This window comes from Orcinus orca, chromosome X, assembly GCF_937001465.1.
Source record: "Orcinus orca chromosome X, mOrcOrc1.1, whole genome shotgun sequence".
In the NCBI taxonomy this organism is placed as follows: Eukaryota; Metazoa; Chordata; class Mammalia; order Artiodactyla; family Delphinidae; genus Orcinus; species Orcinus orca.
In genome coordinates this window covers 104445726-104470072 of record NC_064580.1, presented here as the reverse complement: position 1 = coordinate 104470072, position 24347 = coordinate 104445726, and the positions used below count along the sequence as shown (strand labels likewise).

The following is a 24347-nucleotide window of genomic DNA, read 5'->3' as shown; positions in this document are numbered from 1 at the left end:
TGCTATCTAGCCCCCCTGCCCCCCCAAAAAAGTTCGTTTCTCTTTAGCCTTAGAAACGGCCGTCCGCACCCATCTCCTAGGAGCGCAAGAATGAGTGTGAACCAAAAAGCCAGGGCGTGGTCACCCCGCCCACCGGGCCATGCATCACCACCCCTCTGGCCGCCTTCAAGCGCGGTGACTGGCTGAAGGCAAGAAAGAGTCCCGCCCCTGGTCTTATGACCGGTGCTGAAGCGCCGAGTCCTGGGTTTTGCAGCGTTGTGGTCGGTGGTCAGCGGCGCTCTTGACCCGGTTCCGCGAGGCTTTTCTCTGCTGTCGCTGCACTTCTCGCCGCAGCAGCCTGCCCTGCGGGATCATGGTGTGCTTCCGCCTCGCCCCGGTTCCGGGATCCGGGCTCCTTCTGCTCTGCCTCGTCCTGGGTGAGTTGTCGGGCCCTCCTGCTTAGTCCCTGAGCCTGGGCCCGGGGCGCCCAGTTCAGAGGCCACAACCTGAAAGACTGGTCCGGGGAGAGGGGGTTGAGAAGCTGAACGACTGACACTGGGCCTCGGCGCTTGGCCCGAGGTGACGAGAGATGACCTAGAGAAGGCCCGACCGAGGGATGGCAGGGGAGAAGGGTCCATAACGGGGCAAGTAAGGGGGGGGTGGACGCCGAGGGAGTAGGTAGGGAAGAGAGAGGACTGGAGCACATCGGGTTAGAAAGAGTAACTTGGAGATACTAAGGAGTGATGAGCATAGGAGGGCGGTACGTGCAGATTCTGGGTGTCATAGACATTTAGAATCTTGGTCCTAGTATCAGGCAAGAGTTTTGAAGATGGTGGAAAACTGTGGGGCGGGAGAGAAAACTGAGGGAAGAGACTGCCTGCGTGGAGAAAAGCTTGGGGTAAGTGGGGGGAACAGATACGAGTAGATTCTGAGAGGCAGTGAGAGGCTTGGGTGGTGGGGGGTAGGAATTTGACGCTGTGGAGGAAGGGTGATTAAAGAGGTGAAGAATGATGATGGATTGGAGTTTGGTACTTGGGGTTTTGATGGGGAAGGGACCTAAGGTGGCTGGGGCAGTTTCCAGGGGAGAAAACTTGGACCCAACCTCTGGAGACTAAAAGGGATGAGTAGGAACTTTGGTGGGGAGTGAATATCTGACTTGGAGGTGCTGAAGACATCGTGGGGTTTTTTTTCTTCTTCCTTTTTTTTTTTTTTTTTTTTTACCAGTTTTGTTACTTCCTCCCAGCTAGACCCTGACAAAAATGTCCCCAGATGTTGAGGTTTTAGAGGGATGCTATATCTGAGTCTTGTATACTGCCTCTTTGCCTTCAGAAGCTCCATTTCTTCTTCCCTCTCACACAACTGGCCTATTACCTCGTTTTCGGAGGAGGAGGAGGGTAGGTAATTTCCTAAGGATTGGGTTGTTACCAGGTCCTAAGAATGACTGGCTGAATGTTGGCTGATGGTGCTATGATGCACCCCACCCCCAAGCATTGGGTCCCTGAGGCCTTTTAATGCCTGAAAGGTGAACTTTGACCAGAATATCTCTTCCTGAACTGATAAATCCTGTGCTTGTTGCTACCACTGACTCTTGCTGTTTGTGACCTAATAAAAGATCAGAAGGAATAGATCCAGATGGGAGTAGAGAGGAAGTAGATATATTAGGGGCTTGAGAAGGCAGTGAGAGGTGCACATTTTGTAATTCACATTTCAGTAGAATAAAATCAACACCCTGGAATGGTGGATTCTCAACCAGGGGACATTTGGCAATATCTGGAGACATTTTTGGTTGTCACAATTGGGGATTGCTTTTGGCATCTAGTGGGAAGAGGCCAGGGGTGCTTCTAAACATCCCACAATGCACAGGACAGCACTCCCCCACCCCCGTCAAAGTATTATCCACCTCAAAACGTCAGTAGTGCCAAAAGATGAGAAATCTCGCTCCAGATCCATGGCGTTGGAAGGGGTCTTGATGATCTAATCTAGTGATTCTCAAGGATCTTTCCGGGGGAGGGGGTTCTGTCAGATCAAAACTATTTCTAGAATAATATTAAGACATTTGTCTTTTTCACTTTCATCCTCTCATCAGTACAGTGGAGTTTTCCAGAGGCTATAGAATGAATGTGTGATGACATCACCACTCTCATGGGTCTGATGTGTTTTATTCACTTCTTAGTTTTAATTTCTAGTACAGCAAATACCAATAGATGTAACTCACATAAACCAAAGCTCTTTGAGTTCTTCAGTAGATAGAGTAAAGGGGTCCTGATGCCAAAAGAGGGTCCAGCTGTGCACACAGTGCAGGAAACTCTTCTGTAGCCCTTCTTGAAAGTGGGCCACAGAGGCTTTGCTCAAACACAGTTCGAAGCCTTAACTCCCCTGTGAAGTACTCAGTGAGGGCCAAGCGACCCTAAGAGAGGATTGTTTACAACGAAAAGCACCTTATCACTGACTAGAACACATCTGACCAAGGCATCTGGTAATCAGTAGTTCACTGCCAATTGGATCTGCACAAACAACACTGTTATTGTTTAGAGAAAGTGAAAAAAAATAATCATTGTCTTGTTGGCTTTCATGTCATTAAATTTTTTTTTAATGAAAGCTTTTTTTTGTTTTGTTTTTACAAAAGCAGTGCTTGCTCATTGCAGAAAATAAACAGGCAAAAAGAAGCACATAAAAGAACCCATCAGCTCATCTGATAGTTTGCCATTTATTGATTGGGACTAACTAGATTCATTCTCTTGGAAGATTTCCAAGATTGATTCCCTCCACTTTCAAGTTCAGAACGGGGTTTGGAGAAGTAAAAGTTAATAATGTAGGTAGGTCAGATTTTTCAGAGGTACTGGGATGAAATGGAAACTCCCTTTTCTCTACAGCTGCTTGTGCTCCCAGCTATTGGTTCAATGTGGAGCTCAAAACTCCTTCCATGTGTTCTTTTTTTCCTTAAGAATTTAGCAATTCTTCAGTTGCGTGGTGGGTTTTGCATGTTACTTTTATATATCAAAATGGATACCAAGAATAGTTTTTTGAAAAGTCAAGAAATATTTGTAAAGTACCTGCTATGAATTTCATGCTGTTCCTGACTACTGCAGAGGGTACCAACGAAGGAGGATCTGTTCCTGAATTTATGGTCTCATTCGCTTCCAGCTGGGCCGTTTTCACTTTGTAACTTTATAACACTATCCCAGCTGCAGCAGGTAGCTTTTAAAAATAGTTGCTCTAGAGTAAATATAGAAAAGAATTCTCAGAGCTTATGTATTTGTCTTTTTCACAGAGATTGTTATGCTGGTATTTATTTGAATGAATTATAACTGACTAGAGACCTTTATGAAGAAAAGCTGTATAGAGGCATTACAAAGAGAGTAGTGGATGAAAAACTTTTCGTAGCATCACTGCTTATGTTCCCTTTGTGACATAGATTTCAGATTTCTGTGGTTATTGATTGCTGTAACTAGTCTGACGTCTGGTTTTTATAGGGTTGAGGCTTTTCTGGGTGGGAAAAAAACCTGATATAAGTGTCCTGAGTGTGTACTTCACTGGTAGGAGTCCCTCCTTTCCACAGTTGTTTAAGGAATGACTTTTGTGTAACAGCCACTAGGTGAAAGGGATAGATAGAGCAGTGGAGAAGACAGATCAGGTTCCTGCTCTCACGGAGCTTACATTTTAGTGGGGGAAGACAGCCCAACAGGTAAATAATAGAATTTCAGTGATAAGCACTGTGAAGAAAATGAGGCAGGTAATGAGGAAGAAGAGCAGACGATAGGGAGTGGGTGGTGGGGTTGACCCTCCTTGACATTTTGTGGTCAGAAGGCCTTCACTGTTGGCTGACATTTGAGCAGAGACCTGAGTGTTGGAAGGAGGCCAGCCAGGTGACTTATTTGGAGGAATAGGAGTAAATCTTGTCTTTCCCAAACTCTTAGTTTATTAGGCTAGCCTATTTTCCACTCTTTTTTTCCCCCAGTAATAGTCAAGTCTCCCCTGTGGTCTTAGTCTCTGAGAGTGGAGACTGTCTTCTGTACTGTTACTTCCCATTGCCTCCCTAGCACAGGGCCAGGTGGCACATGGTTACCTCTCAGTAAATTTTTGTTGAGGGTCTTCATTGGTGGGCAATGGGGATATGACGGTGAACTAGACCAACTCAGTCTCCTTTTTCTTCTGTGAACCTTAAATTAGGTCTTGCAAGATATTTTGTGTGTGTTTTCCGTTGGAGAACTTCAAGATCAGTGCTAAGCAGTACAGATAGCAACTTATTAAACTATAATCCCATACAATAATGCTAGTATCTTACCTGTACCCCTTCACATACACCTACATAGTAGTGGAGGTTCACCTGGGGAGCTAGGAAGTCCTAGGTGAAAAGGAGAATAAGGTTTCCACAAAGAACCAATCTCTATCTTTTGGAGGTGATCAAAAAGCAAGAAAGTAAGCACTGAGATTTTTCTGTAGCCTTACCACTGACAACTTTGATTTCAAGTTTCTGCTGAAATTATTCTAGCTTTAATAAAGATACTTGAAAGGACAGGCTTATTATTCATCCATTAGTCGTTGGTTATCACATCTGATAGGATTTATAGATATTCACATCTGACTTCAGTGCTCCATGGTGCAGGAAGACTGCTCTTCCTCCTGTAGTGACAAAAGCATTCCAATCATAATTTCAGATTAAAATGATCAGAGATCCCATCAGATCCAAAAGTGTACTTTATAAGTACTTGTTGGTATCCTGCTGTGCATTGCAAAAGAATTCTGGAGGTCTGCCAAACAGCACTCAGCAATAAGCCCTTTCCATTAGTTGAATGGTGTTGAGTCTTATTTCCTTACCCACTCTCTGACCTTAAAAAAATTATTTCATAGCTTAAAATCTATTATTACTTTTAGTTTTTAAGAGATTTACCAGAAATCCAGAGTATCAGAAACCGAAACGGTAATCGTACTTATATTAGGAATTGAGGAACAGTCAATTTGACTTAACAGACCTATGAGTTGAAAAGAAAGAGTAAATAGATATTGTTGCCTATGTCCTGATTTTTTTTTTTTGGCTTGTTTTGTTTTTAAGACCCTTTGCTCAACCTCATTCTGAATTGATGAGTTTGAGGACAAGAGTCCATAACTAAGTATGATGAAAGTAGACATACCTAAAATTAGGGAAGGATCCCTTTAGGTGCTGTGTTTACTAGAAGGGAAACTTTTTTTTTTTTGCGGTACGCGGGCCTCTCCCTGCTGTGGCATCTCCCATCGTGGAGCACAGGCTCCGGACGCGCAGGCCCAGCGTCCATGGCTCACGGGCCCAGCTGCTCCGCAGCATGTGGGATCCTCCCGGACCGGGGCACGAACCCGTGTCCCCTGCATCGGCAGGCGGCCTCTCAACCACTGCGCCACCAGGGAAGCCCCTAGAAGGGAAACTTTTAAGCTGGAATCTCTAACTTGCTTGGCAAAGTTCTCTTAGCTCTGAAGGGCTTTCATGCTTTCGAAGAATGTATTGGAGAAGTGAAGTACACACTACAATTCTTAGCAAGGTTAACTTGCCCAGAGTCTCACAGCTAGTAAATTGGACTGCCTGATTTGAATTCTAGCTCTTCAATGCAGGTGATGGGACTCCTAATCGTCCCATTATATTGCCTCTTAGATCATTGTTTTTTATTGGTTTTGTTTTACCACTAGTGTTATGTTCCCACCCCACCCCCATATTATTTACAAATGTATGTTTTTCAACTACACTTTGGGTCAAATAGACTTATAAAAACCTAGCCACTTTTTGCAGTGTGCCATGCTTGGAGAACAGAGTTTGTTCTGAGTTCTAAAAGAACCTATAAATGATCTCTTTGGAAACAAGATTAAGAGGATATTTGAATTTGAGAAAGTTGATTTTGCCTTTTTCTTCTCTTTGGAGAATAAACTGTCAGCTCTATAATTACACTCTAGGATATATTCAGCTGTGGTTTTTTAATGTCAAAGCCTTTTAGACAAAAATGGTTTGGCTATTCGAAACTCAAACACTTCAATAAGGATGGAAATGGCTTGCTCAAGATTTTTTTACCAAAGTGTAAATGTTTCAACTATAAACTTAACTTCTGGGAAAAGGATTATTCCTAGCTTGAAATCCATGTCAAAATTTATTGCGAAAAATGGACATGGGGGTTGAGGGAGTACCCAGAAGCCTGATAGGTTGGATTCATGATTTGGAAGAGCTAAAGGCTCTTCCTGTAATTAGATTAAGCTGTGTTCTGGGTCGTTATTGCATGGTATTTTCACCTTGATCTAATCAATCAGTATTTATTGAGAATCTAATACGTATTCTGCACTGCTAGGAATGATAGGAGATAGAGGGAAGTAATAAACATGGTCTCCCCCACCATGACACTTGTGATGGATGACATTCATATAAAAGACACACGCCTGGGGGCTGTGGCATAGATAAGATCATCTGTTTAAGGGAGCATATTGAAATTCAAATGAGTGGCAGAGACCTTATGAAAAGGGAATCTTGAATCTATCCATGTATATCATTCATTCATGGACTTTGTTACTTTTTTATTAGTTAACAAATTACTTGCTGTATACTATAACTTACCATGGCACATCAGTTTGTTGCGAAGTAACAGTTGAAAACTGTTGTTTTGGAGCTTATGACTGTAGGGGAGACAGGATTTACAGGCATAAAATAAATGAATAATTCATGATAGTGTAAAATACACTCAGGTGTGGGGCTATGCACTATGACTGCTCCTTGAGGGCTTTTGTAGTCAAGGAAATCTTTATGGAGAAAATGGCTGCTGAAAAGTGGACAGCATATCAGTTTGGGTTCTTAATTGTAAGAAACAAATAAAATCTCACTGTTTTTTTTTTTAAGCAGAAAAGGAATTTATTAAAAAGATATTGGGACATGTGCAAACCCTCTGACCCTGCAATTTCATTCCTAGACACATACCCAATAGACACACATACACCTGTGTTCACCTGTGTTCACCGATGTGTCCATTTGTAATAGAACCAAACTGGAAACTATCCAAATGCCCATCAGCAGTAGCATAGACAAGTAGTGAAAGAAGGCTATACACAGAGAGAAATGACAAACTGCAGTTACACACAACAGCATGGGTGAATCTCACAGACATAATATTGAGTGAAAGAAGCCAGATACAAAAGAGAGCATAGTGAATGATTTCATTTACACCAAGTTGAAAAACAGGCAAAAGTAAACTATACTGTTAGAATACAGGATGGCAGCTGCCCTTGGGAGGGAAATCGTAACTGGAAGGGGGAACCGGGGGACTTTGAGGAGTACTTGGAATGTTCCTGACACAATGTTTCCTGACACAGGCGGGTTCAGTTTGTGAAAATTCTTTGAGCTGTATACTTTGTGCACTTTAAATCCCTTCCGAATGTGTACTTTTCTGTATGTAACACATCAGTAAATTTTTACTTTATAAAAAAATGTTCATTAGGTAACTCAGAATTACTGGAGCTCTTGACTATATACCCCAAAGCCTAGTTCAGTACCCTAACACATGCCACTGAACTGCACTGCCATCACCAAGCATTAACCTGCAGCTTGCACTGCTGGCCACTGCCATTAGCTGTTCTGGCCTTGTTGCCTGGGACCCTGATCCTGCTGTAGCTACTTCCATCTGAGTGTGATAGTTCCCTTCTTGGCTGCATTTCACCGCCCTCTTATTCAGAATCTGGGGTGGATGCCTTTGCTGGGTGGAGCCTAGTATAAGTAAGTGCCATCCTTACCACAAGGGAGGCTGGGAAAGCAAGTATCTAACACTTTCAGCTGTTGTAGTGGGTGGGGATATTTGCCAGAAATTGTAACAAAAAGGCAGGGTGGCGGGTGTTTCAGATTTTGGGACCGCGAGAAAGAGTGAAATCCCTCCTGAGGTGAACAAGTAGATTTCAAATGTTAGGAGCAGTAGAAGCCTGGGAGGTTGACTAGAGCATGGCGAATGGGACCAGTGGAACAAGTTCAGGCAAATTAAAGGGTGTGTTCTGGGAACATGGCTTGAGAGAAGTTGAACGAATAGGTTGGGACAAGATTAAAGATTACTTTGAAAGTCAGGCAGAGGAATTTAAATTTAATGTGGGAATTTTGGAGCCAGTAAAAGGTTTTGATCAAGAAAGTATCCTGAGAGAAGAGGTATTTAATTTAAAAAAAAGTTTTTATTTTATTTATTTTTGGCTATGTTGGGTCTTCGTTGCTATGCACAGGCTTTCTCTAGTTGCGGTTCGTTGCGATGCTCAAGCTTCTCATTGCAGTGGCCTCTCTTGTTGTGGAGCACAGGCTCCAGGCATGCAGATCTCAGTAGTTGTGGCTCGTGGGCTCTAGAGCACAGGCTCAGTAGTTGTGGCGCATGGGCTTAGTTGCTTCGTGGCATGTGGGATCTTCCCGGACTAGGGCTCGAACCCCTGTCCCCTGCATTGGCAGGCGGATTCTTAACCACTGCGCCACCAGGGAAGCCCCAGGAAGAGGTATTTAAGGACCATTAATCTGACAGCAGTTCTAGGGGTAGCTAGGAGGTATCTATAGTAAGTTAGGGGTGTGGTGGTGGAGTTGGAATAGAAATAAAAGGCAAGGGGCCTTCCCTGGTTTCGCAGTGGTTGAGAGTCCGCCTGCCGATGCAGGGGACACGGGTTCGTGCCCCGGTCTGGGAAGATCCCACATGCCGCGGAGCGGCTGGGCCCATGAGCCATGGCCGCTGAGCCTGCGTGTCCGGGGCCTGTGCTCCGCAACAGGAGAGACCACAGCAGTGAGAGGCCTGCGTACCGCAAAAAAAAAAAAAAAAAAAAAGAAATAAAAGGCAAGGGATTGGATTTCAGAGGGGATTTGAAGGGAAAAAAATCAATAGGACTTAACAAAGAGAATGAAGTAGAAGCTAATTCCCAAAACCTTTTGAGCCTGAGTGTCGGGACAAGGTCCTGCCTTTCCTTTCAAGCCAGTGAGGCTGAGAAGGCGGGCTCCGATTGGAGGAAGTCGAAGAGTAGATTTTCATTGTGGAATTGTTGAGTTTGAGGTGATAGGCATTGAGTAAAAGTGGCTCCTGTGCAGCTGGAGATGTAGACTGGGATGCCAAGGAAGCCCTGTGAAGGCATAGCTCTCACAGCGACAAGGACTATGAAGGCATGAGAACAGAATGTTTTGGACCCTCAGAGCATTTCTCAGTTCTCATTTATGGGTTGGCAGATAGGCTGTTTTGATATTAATGTAGTGGCAAATGTGAACCACAACCTGTGCCTTCTGCTCCATAGCGTGGAGTTCTCCACCCCAGCACACGTTGATACTAATCATTGTTTTACACTGTTTTGTTTGTTACTCTAATATCTTTGGAAAGAAAATGATTAATACGTGCCAGGCTTTTCTTGGTTGTTTCTGATAGTTTTGAATGCTTTGAATATTCACAAGGAGAATATGTTAAAACGAGGGACTTTAAACAAGACCAAGAGAGATTGTGTATGGAAAGCAGGCCTCCAGGTGATTAGAAGAATTCTAAGCTGCAGTTCTCAACACCACTGCAGGGTAGCCTTGGATCAGTGATGCCAGCTCCATTCCAGATTGTTCTGAGAAAAGAAAGCCTGTAAAACCTACTTGGGCCTCACAAGGTCTTATTGGGGCCTTAGCCAATACATTTAGGCATTGTCAGCAACCACAAGCTTTAGCATATCAGATTCAGGCTTGGTGAGGCAGCCCGGTCTCCAGAGCATGCAGAGCATGACGGGAGCTTTGTGTACAGCTTGAAAGCTGTTGCTGAGGCATGCCTTCTTGGTATTCCTCTTAGGACTTTATTCTCTGTAGTCTATAGCATGTCCCCACTTGTAGGTGACGCTGGTGTGCTCAGGTATCATTCAAGGCTATGCAGCTATCTTAACAGGAAACAGCTCACCCCTTGGGTATATGTGTGAGACAGTGAAGAAAATCCTTAGATGATGGCCCATCATTTCTGCTGCTGGTAAGTGTGCTGGCGTATCGTATTTTGAGTCCTTGGGCTCTTCAGTGCAATAGGTAATGTCCCCATGTTTAACCTAGTGTAGAAGATCAGAGTCAAGTTAGCTGAAAAGTCCCAAGGCTCTTTTGTCCCTGAAAGGTTTCTCTGCTAAAAGAGAGGTAGCAGGTTGAGAATGTAGGAAGGGACTTTAAGTCCGTGTCAAAAGATTTTTTTTAATTAATCAATTAATTTATTTACTTATTAGTTTTGGCTGTGTTGAGTCTTCATTGCTGCGCGCGGGCTTTCTCTAGTTGCGGCGAGAGGGGGCTACTCTTCCTTGTGGTGCATGGGCTTCTTATTGCGGTGGCTTCTCTTGTTGCGGAGCACGGGCTCAGTAGTTGTGGTTTGCCGGCTCTAGAGCGCAGGCTCAGTAGCTGTGGCGCACAGGCATAGTTGCTCCGTGGCATGTGGGATCTTCCTGGACCAGGGCTCAAACCCATGTCCCCTGCATTGGCAGGTGGATTTCTGAACCACTGCACCACCAGGGAAGTCCCATGTCAAAAGATTAATTAGGCTTTCTAATCAATTGGATTTTATTATGAAACAAAAATGATGAACGCTGCATTTATAAAAATTAACCTTTTGCTTATGGATCTAACAACCTTTGCAGTACTGTTCCTTTGGTCATATGGTACACACGCTTAGCCCTGGCCCACATCATCATTTTTTCACGTTGGAATAAAATAGTTTGCCAAGACTTCTAAGTGTCATAGGTCACATAGCTTGTGACAGGATTTAAAGCAGCAAGACCACAGAAATCAGATCTATCATTATTTATGTAGAGAAAGTTCCACCAGCTGATTTGAGAAAAGCAGGAGTTTAACACCCCTCCCACGCTTCCCCTTCACCTCATTTACCTTAAAAAACAAAAGTCCTAACAAGTAAACTATAATTGCCCAAAACAAAACTAGCAAAGCACAGAGTGTGGAAACGATTATTAGGAGGTAAAAGGCAAACGTCACCAGTCTGTGCCATTACCTGAGCATCCTATGTTGAGTAAACTTTTTGGGGAAGGGGTATTGCTAACTTTATCAACAGGATTTCGATAAAAAGATAATCACCAAGTTACCATATATATTAAAAATACTTTGTTTCATTTTAGAGCTGGTTGAACTTCAGTGCTGGATAGAGCTTGTTTTTATTTTATGTATGTTTTTGTAGTCCAATTTAAAAATCTTACTCTTTTTAATCTAGGAGCTGTCTCGTCTTATGCATTGGAACTTAATTTGACAGATTCAGAAAACGCCACTTGCCTTTATGCAAAATGGCAGATGAATTTCACAATACGCTATGAGACCACAGACAAACATAATGTAAGTATTTTTATTTGTCTTTGAGTTTTATAGTAGGAATTTACTTCTACTCTTTTTTTAGCCTTTGTATTCATTTATACAAATAAGATTTCATATGTTAACTGACTTAACGTGTAAATTCTGTGGAGCTATTTTAGCATGTACACTTGAAGGTATTCTATTTAGTGTTGGAATGAATATTTTTTATTTTATTTATTTATTTAGGAATGAATATTTTAATTCATCAGTTCTTCAGAGGTTTTTTGGAGTTGGTTAAGGGCAAATAATCTGAAGACTGTATGGTGTTTCTGTATGGTCTAACTACTTCTATCGTGTTTGTAACATGTACTAACATCAAAGCTTGTCCTTTTTTTAATAGCTTGCTATTAAAGTCTCCTTTGGGGGGGTGGGATATCCTCTCAATCCTTTTTGCCTTCTTATTTCTTTTGGTTAAGGTCCTGCCTGCTTACAATCTGATTTTTTTTAAAAAATCAACTTAATAACAGAGGTTCAGGTCGGTTTTCCTTTTCCTTTTAGACTTGCATGGATTTGTCCAGAGGGACTGGTGTGTAGCTGAAGAATATGAGACTGGTCAGCACAGACGGGCCAGGCTGGCCACGGGGGGTGTGAAGTCAACTGCAGTGGCACCCCACTTGGAAATGCTTGTGCTCATTGCTGCCTGTTTGGGCCTAACTCCCAGATTTTTTTTTCTTTTAGAAAACTGTAACCATTTCAGACCTTGGTCCTGCAACGTACAGTGGAAGCTCTTGTGGGGATGACCAGAATGGTCCCAAAATCGCAGTGCAGTTTGGATCTGGTTTTTCCTGGATTGTGAATTTTACAGAGGAGAAGTCTTTTTATTCAATCGACAGTATCTCATTTTCCTACAACACGAATGATAACACAACATTTCCTGATGCGAAAGAAAAAGGTAACCTTAAGAATTGGATTGTGTTGTGTTCTCTTGCTCTTGATTAATAATAAAAAGAAATGTAAATAATTTAAAAGCCATCCTTATGCAAGTCTGTCCTCCTGTTTGTAATGGAAACATCATGTCTTTGTATTCCCTTGCATGGCATAGTGTTGGACACAGTAAGGATATTTGCTGTCATTGCTTGGTGCTTTACTATGTACCATGTATCAATAGTATCCTAAGTGTGTTGCCAGCAGCATCTCACTTAATCTTTAACAGCAACCCTGGGAAGTAGATGTTATCTCAATTTTACAGGTAAAGGGAATGAGGCTTGATGAGATTAGATGTCTTTCCCAAAGGTCACACAAGCTAGTAAGTGCATGAGCTGGTGTTTGAACCAAAGTGTGTTGAGCTTACAGAGTCCATGCACTTAACTACTATTATTTATTTCATTCAATAGTGGGCATTCAACAAATGTTGAATGAATGAGAAAATCCTTTACTAATAACTATTTTATTTTATTTTATTTTTTATTTTTTTCTTTTTAACATCTTTATTGGGGTATAATTGCTTTACAATGGTGTGTTAGTTTCTGCTTTATAACAAAGTGAATCAGTTATACATGTACATATGTTCCCATATCTCTTCCCTCTGGCGTCTCCCTCCCTCCCACCCTCCCTATCCCACCCCTCCAGGCAGTCACAAAGCATCCGAGCTGATCTTCCTGTGCTATGTGGCTGCTTCCCACTAGCTATCTACCTTACGTTTGGTAGTGTATATATGTCTATGCCTCTCTCTCGCTTTGTCACAGCTCACCCTTCCCCCTCCCCATATCCTCAAGTCCGTTCTCCAGTAGGTCTGTGTCTTTATTCCTGTCTTACGCCTAGGTTCTTCATGACATTTTTTTCCTTAAATTCCATATATATGTGTTAGCATACGGTATTTGTCTTTCTCTTTCTGACTTACTTCACTCTGTATGACAGACTCTAGGTCTATCCATCTCATTACAAATAGCTCAATTTCGTTTCTTTTTATGGCTGAGTAATATTCCATTGTATATATGTGCCACATCTTCTTTATCCATTCATCTGATGATGGGCACTTAGGTTGTTTCCATCTCTGGGCTATTGTAAATAGAGCTGCAACTATTTTAAATGTGTACAAGTTTAGTAACCTGAGACCAGCAGAAATAGTTCATCTTCAAATCTTTTTTACCATTTAGGTAGGATTTTGGCTGAAAAGTAAAAAAGGTAAGGGAAAAAAGTTTTAAAAAAATGTAAGATGACTGAAATCAACATTTGCTGCTATTTTGAGAGAATTTTAGGTCAAAATGAACTTGGGAAGGCATTGGGAATTAGGCCGTTGTTGTGACTACTAGAACTGAAATGTGTGTTAAAATATTTTGAAGGCATGGATAATGGAGATTTCAGTCTTTTTTTTTTTTTTTTTTTGCATTACGCGGGCCTCTCACTGTTGTGGCCTCTCCCGTTGCGGACGCACAGGCTCAGCGGCCATGGCTCATGGGCCCAGCCGCTCCGCAGCATGTGGGATCTTCCCGGACCAGGGCACGAACCCGTGTCCCCTGCATCGGCAGGCGGACTCTCAACCACTGTGCCACCAGGGAAGCCCCCAGAGATTTCAGTCTTGTTAGGGATATAATTCTCTCCTTTCTCCCCCCTCCACTGAGATTGGGATATTAACACGGTGTTTGTAGTAGCTTAGCATTTCTCACAGATAGTATTTCATCCTGACCCCAGAAGCACAGGTAGATGGGCTTTAGTTTCCTGGACTTGGGGATGAGTGATTCATTTGGATTTATGGGATATCAAAAGATCATACTTTAAAGATCCAGAAGTGAATGAGCTCGTGTAAAACTTGGGAGGTATCACTAACTGAGACTTGGAAATTAAATCCTAGTTTTCTTTTTACTGATATCTTCGCTTGAGAGGATAACTAAAGAAAGTTTATTATTGGGTATCTTGGTATTTAGCTTTCTGCCATATATTGTCTTTCAGAACTAGTATTAGGATTTGCCCCTGACTTTCACCGAGCTTAAAAACTAGTTGGAGAGACAAAGTGAAGTTGTTTACCCAAGTTACATGGATAAATTGGAAAGCATTGAGATCCTTGTGAATTTGTTATTGTTTGTGTTTTGGGCATGGAGGGTTCATAAATCTTTCTGACAATGTGAGGAAAGCTCTAGACCCTCTCAAAGTACAGAGTAAACTGCATATGGTACACAGTCCCTGAGCCCATCAGTGGATGCCTGTGGACAAGAGGTCCTGATGAGGAGCAGAGGTCAGCGTGCATTGAAGGAGTGAGAAAGCTTGGTGTAGAGAAGGAGGGCCTGAGCTGAAACTCGGCCTAATGGTAGATTTTGAATAAGTGGAGAATTTTGAGCAGAATATTTCCAGCAGGGGGAAGCATAGTCTGCACAGCAGTAATTGGAGAGCTGCCTGATTAAAGTAGAGGCTGTGTGTGTAGTAGAAGGAAAATCAAGTTGGCTAGGTGCAGTGAGTCTAAATTATAGGGGGCCTTGGAAGCCGAGGAAAGGCATTTATAGCTTGATGGGGTAGGCACTGGGGAACCATTTTAGGTTTTTAAGCAGGAGAATGATGTAACAAAAGCAGAGACAGTAGTTTATAAAGAATGTTCTGCAGGATTAATTGGAAGTGAGGAGACTACAGGCAGAGATTCCAGTTTAAGAGGCTGTTATAGGAATCAAGTGATGATGTAATGAGTAGCCAGACCAAGGCGGGTGGCAGTAAAAGCAGATGGGGTTTAATTTGACAGATTTGTTGGAAAAACTGTGGACTCTGAAAGGTTAATGCCAGTCTCTCCCCCCTTTATTTATTTATTTATTTTAATTTTATTTTTTTTGGCCACGCCGTGCAGCTTGTGGGATCTTAGTTCCCTGACCAGGGATTGAACCTGTGCCCTCAGCAGTGAAAGCATGGAGTCGTAACCACTAGACCATCAGGGAATTCCCTCATCCCTTTTATTTTAAACAGGGAAAGATGCAATTTTTATTGCTAGCTTCTGTGTAATATTTGCGACTATTTGAGATTTTTAAATGGTTTCCTTAAATAGACTGTTGATGATGTTTTTTTCTTTTTTTAAATAAATTTATTTATTATTTATTTTTGGGTGCATTGGGTCTTTGTTGCTGCGTGCAGCTTTCTCTAGTTGTGGTGAGCGGGGGCTACTCTTCATTGCAGTGCACAGGCTTCTCATTGCGGTGGTGGAGCTCGGGCTCTAGGCATGCGGGCTTCAGTAGTTGTGGCTCGCAGGCTCAAGAGCGCAGGCTCAGTAGTTGTGGCGCACGGGCCTAGTTGCCCTGCGGCATGTGGGATCCTCCCGGACCAGGGATCGAACCCATGTCCCCTGCATTGGCAGGCAGTTTCTCAACTGCTGCGCCACCAAGGAAGCCCTAAAAATGACATAGATTTATAGTGTAACTCCAGTATGTCTACAGCTTGTTTTTGCACTCGTTTTGTTTTTGAGGCCTATCTACATACAGCTAGTTCATACATCTATTCACTGATGTTAACAGTGGGAAACAGTTTTGGAGAAAAATGTTCTGGTTCATTGGTTTAAAATTTTTTTTCCTTTGGCCGTTAGGGGGTGCCAAGGCGCATAAGTCCTGCCTTGCTATGTGACGGAGAGGCACAGAAGGCAGCCTATATTAAGGGCCTTGAATACCTTCCTTCCTTGCTTCTCCAAAAGAAGCTAAGCCATTTGGGTGGATAAGTGTGATCATAGTCTTTTGAAGTTTCACCATATAGGCATTATAATAACTCTGCACAGAAAGGTGGTAACTTATTGCTTTCATATTCTGAAATTTTCCTGAAATGGAATAGTCTTTAAATCCTATCCAGGAAAAGGTTTCGAAAACTCATTTTAGTTACTATAACTTACTTTGGGATAGTAGCACAAAAATAATCGTTGATTATTCCATCTCTCTTCTTTGTTTCATCACTAAGTCCTGTTGATTCTACCTTAGCTCTGTGTCCTCAATTTGGCCTCTTTACTCTCTTCTTACTGCCCCTCACTATCTTGGTTTAGGCAACTCCTCCTCGCCTTTCCCCTTAACCAGCTCATTGGCCTTCTAACTAGTTTCCCTCTTAAATGACTTTCCTTAAAAGTTTTCTGCTCTGCCTAACCTCTGCAGTTTTGCTATGTTCCTTAAAATAAATGATACATTTGTTATTCCCAGCTTTAAAAACTGAAGCTGACCTGCTATTGCTAACAAAATAAAGCCCAACCTGTCCTTAGATCATAGAAGATGCTTCAAAGTGTGACCACCTGCAACTTACCTTTCCTTCCTAATCCCCATCACGTCTTTCCTCTTACTCCTTGTGTTTCAGCCACAGTGAATTTGTCAGTTCCTGAACAGGCCTTGTCTTTTGTCACTTCAGGAGTGGGGTGGGGCAGGCAGACAGAAGGAGATGAAATTCTAATGTATATTTATATGATCACTTTCCTCCTACCTTCTTGGAAATAGCTACTGTTAATCTTCTTTTACAGGAGTTTTTATTGTTTCTGACCATGTGGCATTCAGAGTTCCATTGAATGACATCTTTAGATGCAATAGTTTATTAACCTTAGGAAAGAATGATGTTGTCCAGCACTATTGGGATGTTCATGTACAAGCTTTTGTCCAAAATGGCACAGTGAGCACAAAAGGTGAGTACTTAAAATATATATATTTCTATACTTGGGTCCTAACTTAAGATTAGAGTATACCAGGTAGCTTTAGTTGAAGTCGTTATCTTAAAGTATTTATATGTTAAGACTTACACCTTACTCTGCACTGTAAAGTTTTTATAAATAACAGCAATTCTTATTCTTGTGGAACTTGCACTTTTAAGTTTCTGATGTACATGTTGTGGAATGGTCTTTTAAAATGTGCTACCTGCAGTGTTTTCACTGGATAAAACCTAATCTTTGTTTGAACAAATCCTCAGATAGCATTTGATCCTCAGCTCTTCAGCTTTTGAAGATCCAAGACGAAGGCTGAGAAATGGGATTTCTGTGTTCTAATCTTGACTTTTATAAATTGATTTTGTAACTTTTATGTGACTTTATTGGCAATACAATAATTTCTCGTGCACCAGTTCTGGAAAACTACCAACACTTCCTAAGAAGAGGTTGAAATAAAAGGTTCATTTGTATTTAAATCCTTCAATGATTTTTAAACTTTTTTCAGTTAAAAACAGTATTTTTCCTTATAGTGGTTATATGTGGAAAAGAAGAGGGCAGGCCTAGGTAGGGGCAAACTGTTTTCAAACTTAAACCTCTGATTTTCACCTCAGAGGCAGATGAAGTTTTGGGGGAACAAAGGGACTTAAGGGTATGAAAAGATGAGTGTGTGGCCACGCATGAGTAGATAATGCATTTGTATGTGTCTGGAGCCTGTCTGCCATGTCATAACTCTTAAGACTGTCTGCATATGAAGCAGCAGTTTGAGGACCTCTGCCTCATTTAGTTTAAAATAATACTATTAAGATATTCTCTACCCTAAATATAACCCTTTTGGACTTTTATTGTGAGAAATATTTTGCTCTTCCCTGGCCTTATGAATTAAAAAATTTATTTTGTCCTTTGTTTCAGAGTTTTTGTGTGATAAAGATAAAACTTTAACCACAGTGCTGCCCATCGTTCCCACCACTGTGCCATCTCCTACTACAACACCCTCTCCAAAGGAAAAGCCAGAGGTTGGATCCTATTCAGTTGTAAATAGCAATGGGACATGTCTTCTGGCTACCATGGGGCTGCAGCTGAACATTACTCATGATAAGGTATAGTTGCCTGTTTTTATTGATACATTCTTTCTGTATCTCCTTTCAAATGTAGTGGGTCCAGACTTCACCCCAAGAGTAGTGTTATTAGAATGATGCAGTTTTAAATAGAGATTTGTGTTGACTTGTAGAGTTTTGATTAATTTGAGTTATTATAACCGTGAAGAGTTAATGTCACTGTCAAGGTGTTGTATTGGCCAGCAGGAAACCTAGTAGTTTAAAGGACTCTTCGTAGTGTAGATTTTTTTTGCCATCAGTAGATCAGAATACGAGCAGTTGATCTTTATTTCAGTTAGTTTAAAATATAACTCCTTCACACTTTTACCTGAACCACACTAGGTGTGGAACAGTGCAGCTGTTTCTCCAGCTATTTGGTGACTTGAATGGTATAGGTAGATAGGCAGATAGAGGTAGGGGTGTACGATGGCACTTCTGGTTGCAGTGCTCTACTGGGGCTACAGAGGGCGTGCCAGCAAACCAATCCCATTTTCAGAGTCCTGGGATTTTAAACAAGCTAGACAGATGGTTCTTGTGCTCCATTAAAAAATGTGTTTTCATTTGGCTCATTATTTGAGGAAGCTTTCCTGTTGTCTTCCTTTTTTTTTTTTAAGTCTTCTGAGTCATAGCTTGAGGACCTGGGCCAGCTTTGAAAGTAAGGTATCAAACACTTAAGTATCCATATCTAGGAGACAAAAGGATTTTTTTGTTCTCCACGAACTTGGTCTTATTAGAGTATAAGGTTTTGCTGTAGATTTTTATGGTTCATCTGTACCTCTCTCCCTCTTCTTCCCCTGAAGGTTGCTTCGGTTATTAACATCAATCCCAACACAACCAACTTCACTGGCAGCTGCCATCCTCAAACTGCTCTACTTAGGCTGAGCAGCAGCAGCATCAAGTATCTGGACTTTGTCTTTGCTGTGGTGAGTAACGGGTTTATCAAAACTTAGGGGAGCACATCTGAAAGTCTAAAAAGGTGTGTGTGTGTGTGTGTGTGTGTGTGTGTATTTGTTGAGAGGGATAATTACCTCTATTTTCCATTTCAACACTACTCAATTATAAAGTGTATACAGTCCATTGATCCCTGTTAATCCCTCAGGGTCACTTCGATGTTCTGTGGGCTGGACTCGAATTCTGCTATTCTGTTTTTATGTAGACCTTAGGGTAGGAATAAGAATTAACCCATATTAAAAAAAAAGTCTAATCTATCCATATAGATATATGTTACAATAAAGTTTATTTATAAAAGACAAAGTAAGTTCCATAATATTTTCTCTACTATTGGTTAGAAAATTCTCATGTTTGTCTGTTATAATATTTTAGGCTTTTTCAAGGCTATATATTTATAATAGTATCAGTAATAATGATAGCTAACACTTATTGAGTACTCAACTATGTACAAGGCTCTGTGCAAGTACTTTACGTGCATTACGTTAGGATAGTTTATAATGGCAGCATTCAGGTTTTTGTTGTTCATGATCGCATCAAGGGCTGAACCCTAAGCAGAAGTTTCCATGCATGTTCTGCTTCTAGGTAGCGTAAATTGATTATTGGGGACCTTTATTTCCACCTTCTCAGAAGCAGTTGTTACCCCATAATTTTTCAAAGTGTGTGTGTGTGTGTGTGTGTGTGTGTATGTGTATGTACACATGTTACAGCAGATTGGAATGGGGAAGAGAGGCTATCAATGAGGGAAAATGTTGGACCACCAAAGTTATTGTATAAGGGCCTAAAAAACAGTTCTGCTTTCAAATCGGATTACTCTTATCTAGGGATGGGGAAATAGTCTCAACGTCTGATATATGAAAAGTTAGGCATGTCTTTGTTTTGTGTCTGAACTTGGTATTTTGAGTCTAAAGCCTCTTTTCTGTATGGAATACATGCTGAGTAATTGAGGATTATATTTTAGAAAGGTTTATAAAAACCTTCCCCTTTCCAGCATTCAAATAATTACTCCGTTGTAGTACATATATGACCAGTGAATTACTATTAAGAATGTCTAGTTAAGCTTGTCATCTTCAGTGTGATAAGAGCAGGCTTCCCAAGTTACCTCACAGAGATTATATTATAGTCAATAAGAATGAAGAAAGTAATATTTTAGATTCACCCCCTTTTGAGTGATTGAGCTTGATCTTTCTAGCTGAGGTAAGATCCTAACAGGAACATGGTTTCTTCTGACTCTCATGGGGAAACATGTAATATTTAATGATTACAATATTTAATTGCCCAGCAGACTATTCTAAAATGTAATTCAAAATAGTGACATTTTAACCATGATATAGGTACTTTGAAAAATCAAGAAACGTCTGCAGTGTCACCAGAGTTCAGTGGGGCCCATCTCACCTTCAATCCTATCATGACACTTACTTCTAAGGATAATTTATTGAAGTTGGTGTATATGCAGGATGTTATGGTGGGATACAAAGAGGAAGGCCTGTATTCTTCAGATGCCCATGGATTAGTGGTAAAGATAGCAATGTACTAATAATTACCATTTTTATGGAAGGCCTTGAATGTCATGCTGGCTTTTGGAATTGATTCTTTGGGCAAGTAGAGTGCTGTGGGATGAGTGCTAGACCAGAGGAAGATACAAAGTGCTATAAGAGTGTAGAAGAATGAGCCATTAATTCTAGCTAGGGTAGAGTCAGGAGGGTTTAACAGAGAAGATGGCATTTAAGCTGGACCTTCAAGGATGGGTCAGATTTGTACACATGGGGGAGAAGGTGGGGAGTAAGTGAAAAAGTACAAGCTACCCCTGGATAAAGGAACACAATCAAGACCAGGTGGAGAATGAGACATGTAGCATGTTTAGTGAATGATAAGTTTGGAAGAGTACTTGGGACTAATTGTAGAGAGCCTTGAATGCCAAGCCAAGGAGAGATGCGATAAGGTTGTTCAGGTCCTCTTTATGCTTCCTCCTGAAATTCTCTTAGTCTGCCCCCTGGTTTTCATTCCCTACTGATTCAGGCCTGCATTACTTCTTACCTGGATGTTTCACACAGCCTCCTAACTAGTCCCATCTCTTCCTCCCCTCCCCCAATGTACTTTGGCATCAGCTTGATCTTCCTGAAGCTCAGCTCTTCCTCAGAAACCTGCAGTGGTTCTGTTTTGCCGACAAGAAAACATCTAAATTCCATGCCAGGGTAGTTCACGCCTCCCCTCCCTGCCATGCAATGTAACCTGCATATCCAGCTTTATGATTCCTTCTTTCCCTTTATATGAATCTCATGCTTCCCTTACCCTGTTCCCTGTGCACATCCCAGGCTCTGCAGCCAGACTTCCTGGTGCCAAATCCCAGCTCACCGACTACTGTGTAGCCTAGTGGAAGTTACTCAACACCCTCCATAATTCAGTTACAAAATGGGGTGTTGTAATTCTTCCATTCCGTGAAGCCTCATATGTAAAGTTTTAAGAACAGCACTTGTCACTTTGTAAGTTCTCAAATGCTCGTGTGCTTGTGATTATGCTCATTTTCTGACTACCTTTACTCATGTGGTTGCTTTCTCGAATACTCATTTCTGCTTGTTTCCTAATTGAATCCTACCCAATTCAAATGGCCCACCCCTAAGCTTGTGTTATCTTTGCTCCTCCCTTAGTTGGAAGTAACGTCTCGTCTTTTAATTTTCATAACCTATCACTTTTTTGTAATATGGTTATTTATTTATATTTATCTTCTCTTACCTGGCAGATTGCAAACGCGGTGGGGGCAGGAACCATATCTGGTCCATTTTGATGGCTCCCTGGAACACTTAGATATGTTACCTTGTACATACTAAAAGCACTGAAATAATTAGAATGACTGGCTAATCAGATGAGTGCTTCAGAAAGAAAATAGCAGCGAAGGAAAGGTTAGAGCTGGAGAGGCTGAAAGGCAAGGAGCCCCGTTAAGAGGCTGTTGTGATCCAGGCTAGAGGTGGTGAGGGCTCAGAAAGTGATAGAAAGAATGGAATGGAGGGAGTGAATTGCTGAGTGTCTAAGAACCATATGAGCACACCTCTGGTCCAAAAGTTGGAAACAAAATGAAGAGGGAAAGGGTTTCTGTCACATTTTGAGTCCCTTTACTTAGTTGCAGTTTATTCTACTGGTCCAGGTCTAATCCATGGTTTTATCTTCTGGGTAATAGTATTAGATTGCTTTCTTTCTGTAGACATTAACTGTACCTGTAGACAGTTGTGATGCATTGATTAACTGGAAGCTCTTTTTCACACAGAAAAATGAAAACCGATTCTATCTAAAGGAGGTGAATGTCAGCATGTATTTGGTTAACGGCTCTGGTAAGCAAAACATTGGCCTCTGGGAAAAAGAGTATGGGTTACACTGAAAGAATAGAAACTGTAATTATCTTGTTACCAAATAGTGCCTTATTTAATGGACCAGAAGATTCTATGTCAAAATTGTACTTTGACCATAACTTAAAATCAGTAACTTAGAACTAGAGTGTTCTATCTTTTGCAGTATCCCATATTTTCAAAGCATGGTAGATAATAGTTAACGATGTGAGTGAGTTTTAGACTGTAGAAACATCTATAGAAAGATACGGAACCTAGTGATCTTAAGAATGGCTTTTTGTGGGCAGACCCTGTACCCTAAGCCCCCATATTTCACAGAAAAATCCTGGGGACTGTCCCATTTTTTTTTTGTTGTTGTTGTTGATGGGATAAGAAGTTACTAACATGTTTTTTTTTCCCCTTAAAGTTTTTAGCATTGCAAATAACAATCTCAGCTACTGGGATGCCCCCCTGGGAAGTTCTTATATGTGCAACAAAGAGCAGACTGTTTCAGTGTCTGGAGCATTTCAGATAAATACCTTTGATCTAAGGGTTCAGCCTTTCAATGTGATGGAAGGAAAGTATTCTACAGGTAAGAATCAAGCAAGTTTTATTAATAATTTATGGTCTTAGGTTGACTGCTGGGTGGCTTTTCCTTTGAGTCATGGGAATATAAGCACTGAAATACAGGAATATGAATTCACCTCTAGACTCTGTTGTAGAGTTCTCATAGCCTTGAGCAAGTTGTGTAACTATATTTAGCTCATCATTTTGCTCAAATTAGATTTGTTTTGTGATCTCAAAACCATTTGCAACAAAGTTTTTAAAGCTAAAACTGAGGAGATTTAAGTGAGCTTTACTTAAGGTGTAGACATTTCTCCATGGGTTGTAGTTTGTGGGAAGGGTGGCACTTGGGAGCAGCAGTTCTTGAGCATCTTGCTCTGCCTTCTTGGGGCCATCTTCTCGCTGGAAACATTTTCATACCAGAATTAAAGCAGTTTGGTCTCATTTTGTTAAGACAAAAGATTGCAGTAGGAAAGCCTCAGATATCATGACCTATGTTTTGGCCAGCCAGAAAGATCTGGAGAGTTTTAAAAGCATGTGCCAGTGTGAATGAGGCTTTTTGAAGGTCTACTCAGGGCTAATGGTGGTATTTATCAGATTTTTAGTGAAAGCTTTGTGAAGGGCTTATTACAGTGTGTTTATATGAATATGAAAGATGCATTTGGCATTACAAGATTAAAATTTGCTTGAAGAGGAAAAAGTACATAAAATTCCTTAATTGACTTGTCCTTTAAAACCAATTACTTAAAATTGACGGTTTGTGGATCACAGTTCTGCCCAGCAGAGCCATCCCAGTCATCCACATCCTTTTTAACAATTAATTCTATGGTTTAGAAGGAAATGTGGAAGCTGTGTTTAAAGTGAATGTGCTGTGAGCTGCTCAGCAGTTTTGCAGTAGTGCTGAACACCTAGCCTGACTTGGTTAGGCCAGAATAAATTGGGCTCTTCACCCTACCATTCTTGTGATTAGAAGGGTTAATCACAATTTAAAAGTACTTTCAAGAATTCATTTCCCCCTTTGTCAGTTTTGCTTACAAACTTCAATTATTTTGATCCTTTAATAGTTTTACTTTTGAGTCTTTATTGATCTCCCCTACATTATTACCTTAATTTTAGGTCCAAATTTGTGTTTAGAACTTAAAATCATTTGCAGTGTAAAATCCGCTCAAGCCTGTTTGTCTAGTCAGCTGTAATAGACATGAGCTGTGGTTTTTCTCTAATTTGAAACTTTGGTTTTTATGTACATAGAATTAGAAATGTCACCCAAAGGAGTATACAACATTTAGTACTGATAATGAATGCGTAATCTATTTGTGGAGCTAGGTTCTTGACTGTGGGTACCTATAAATACAACACACTGGTAATAATTCACTGTTTAGGAGAGGAAATAGACTTTCAGTAAGGTAAGAGTGTTGATTGGATTTTACTGGATCAGACTACTGTCTAGAAATGGGGAAAATAGCCCCTGTGGGCTGCCAGCCCTGACCAGATTGATAAATGTGGTAAACACACTCAAATTAGTAAGAGGTCCCAGTTTCTTGACTTTTGCAGCCACT

The 24347-nt window shown here is 41.2% G+C and overlaps 1 protein-coding gene across 4 annotated transcripts in view; it reads left to right on the top strand.

Moving 5' to 3' along the window:
* The first annotated feature begins 214 nt into the window (after positions 1–214).
* The window catches only part of LAMP2 (lysosomal associated membrane protein 2), a 35822-nt gene continuing 11689 nt past the window's right edge, over positions 215–24347 (top strand). For 2 of the 4 annotated variants that reach the window (XM_049704692.1, XM_004285584.3), the window contains exons 1-8: positions 215–416; positions 11151–11269; positions 11966–12179; positions 16689–16847; positions 17775–17962; positions 18760–18882; positions 22170–22233; positions 22655–22819. In XM_049704692.1, coding sequence (XP_049560649.1) covers positions 353–416; positions 11151–11269; positions 11966–12179; positions 16689–16847; positions 17775–17962; positions 18760–18882; positions 22170–22233; positions 22655–22819 — 1096 coding nt within the window. In that variant the 5' untranslated portion in view covers positions 215–352. Of the gene's footprint in view, positions 417–717; positions 878–11150; positions 11270–11965; positions 12180–16688; positions 16848–17774; positions 17963–18759; positions 18883–22169; positions 22234–22654; positions 22820–24347 lie in introns of those variants that run through there. The other 2 variants (XM_004285585.3, XM_049704693.1) reach the window with 2 other exon arrangements.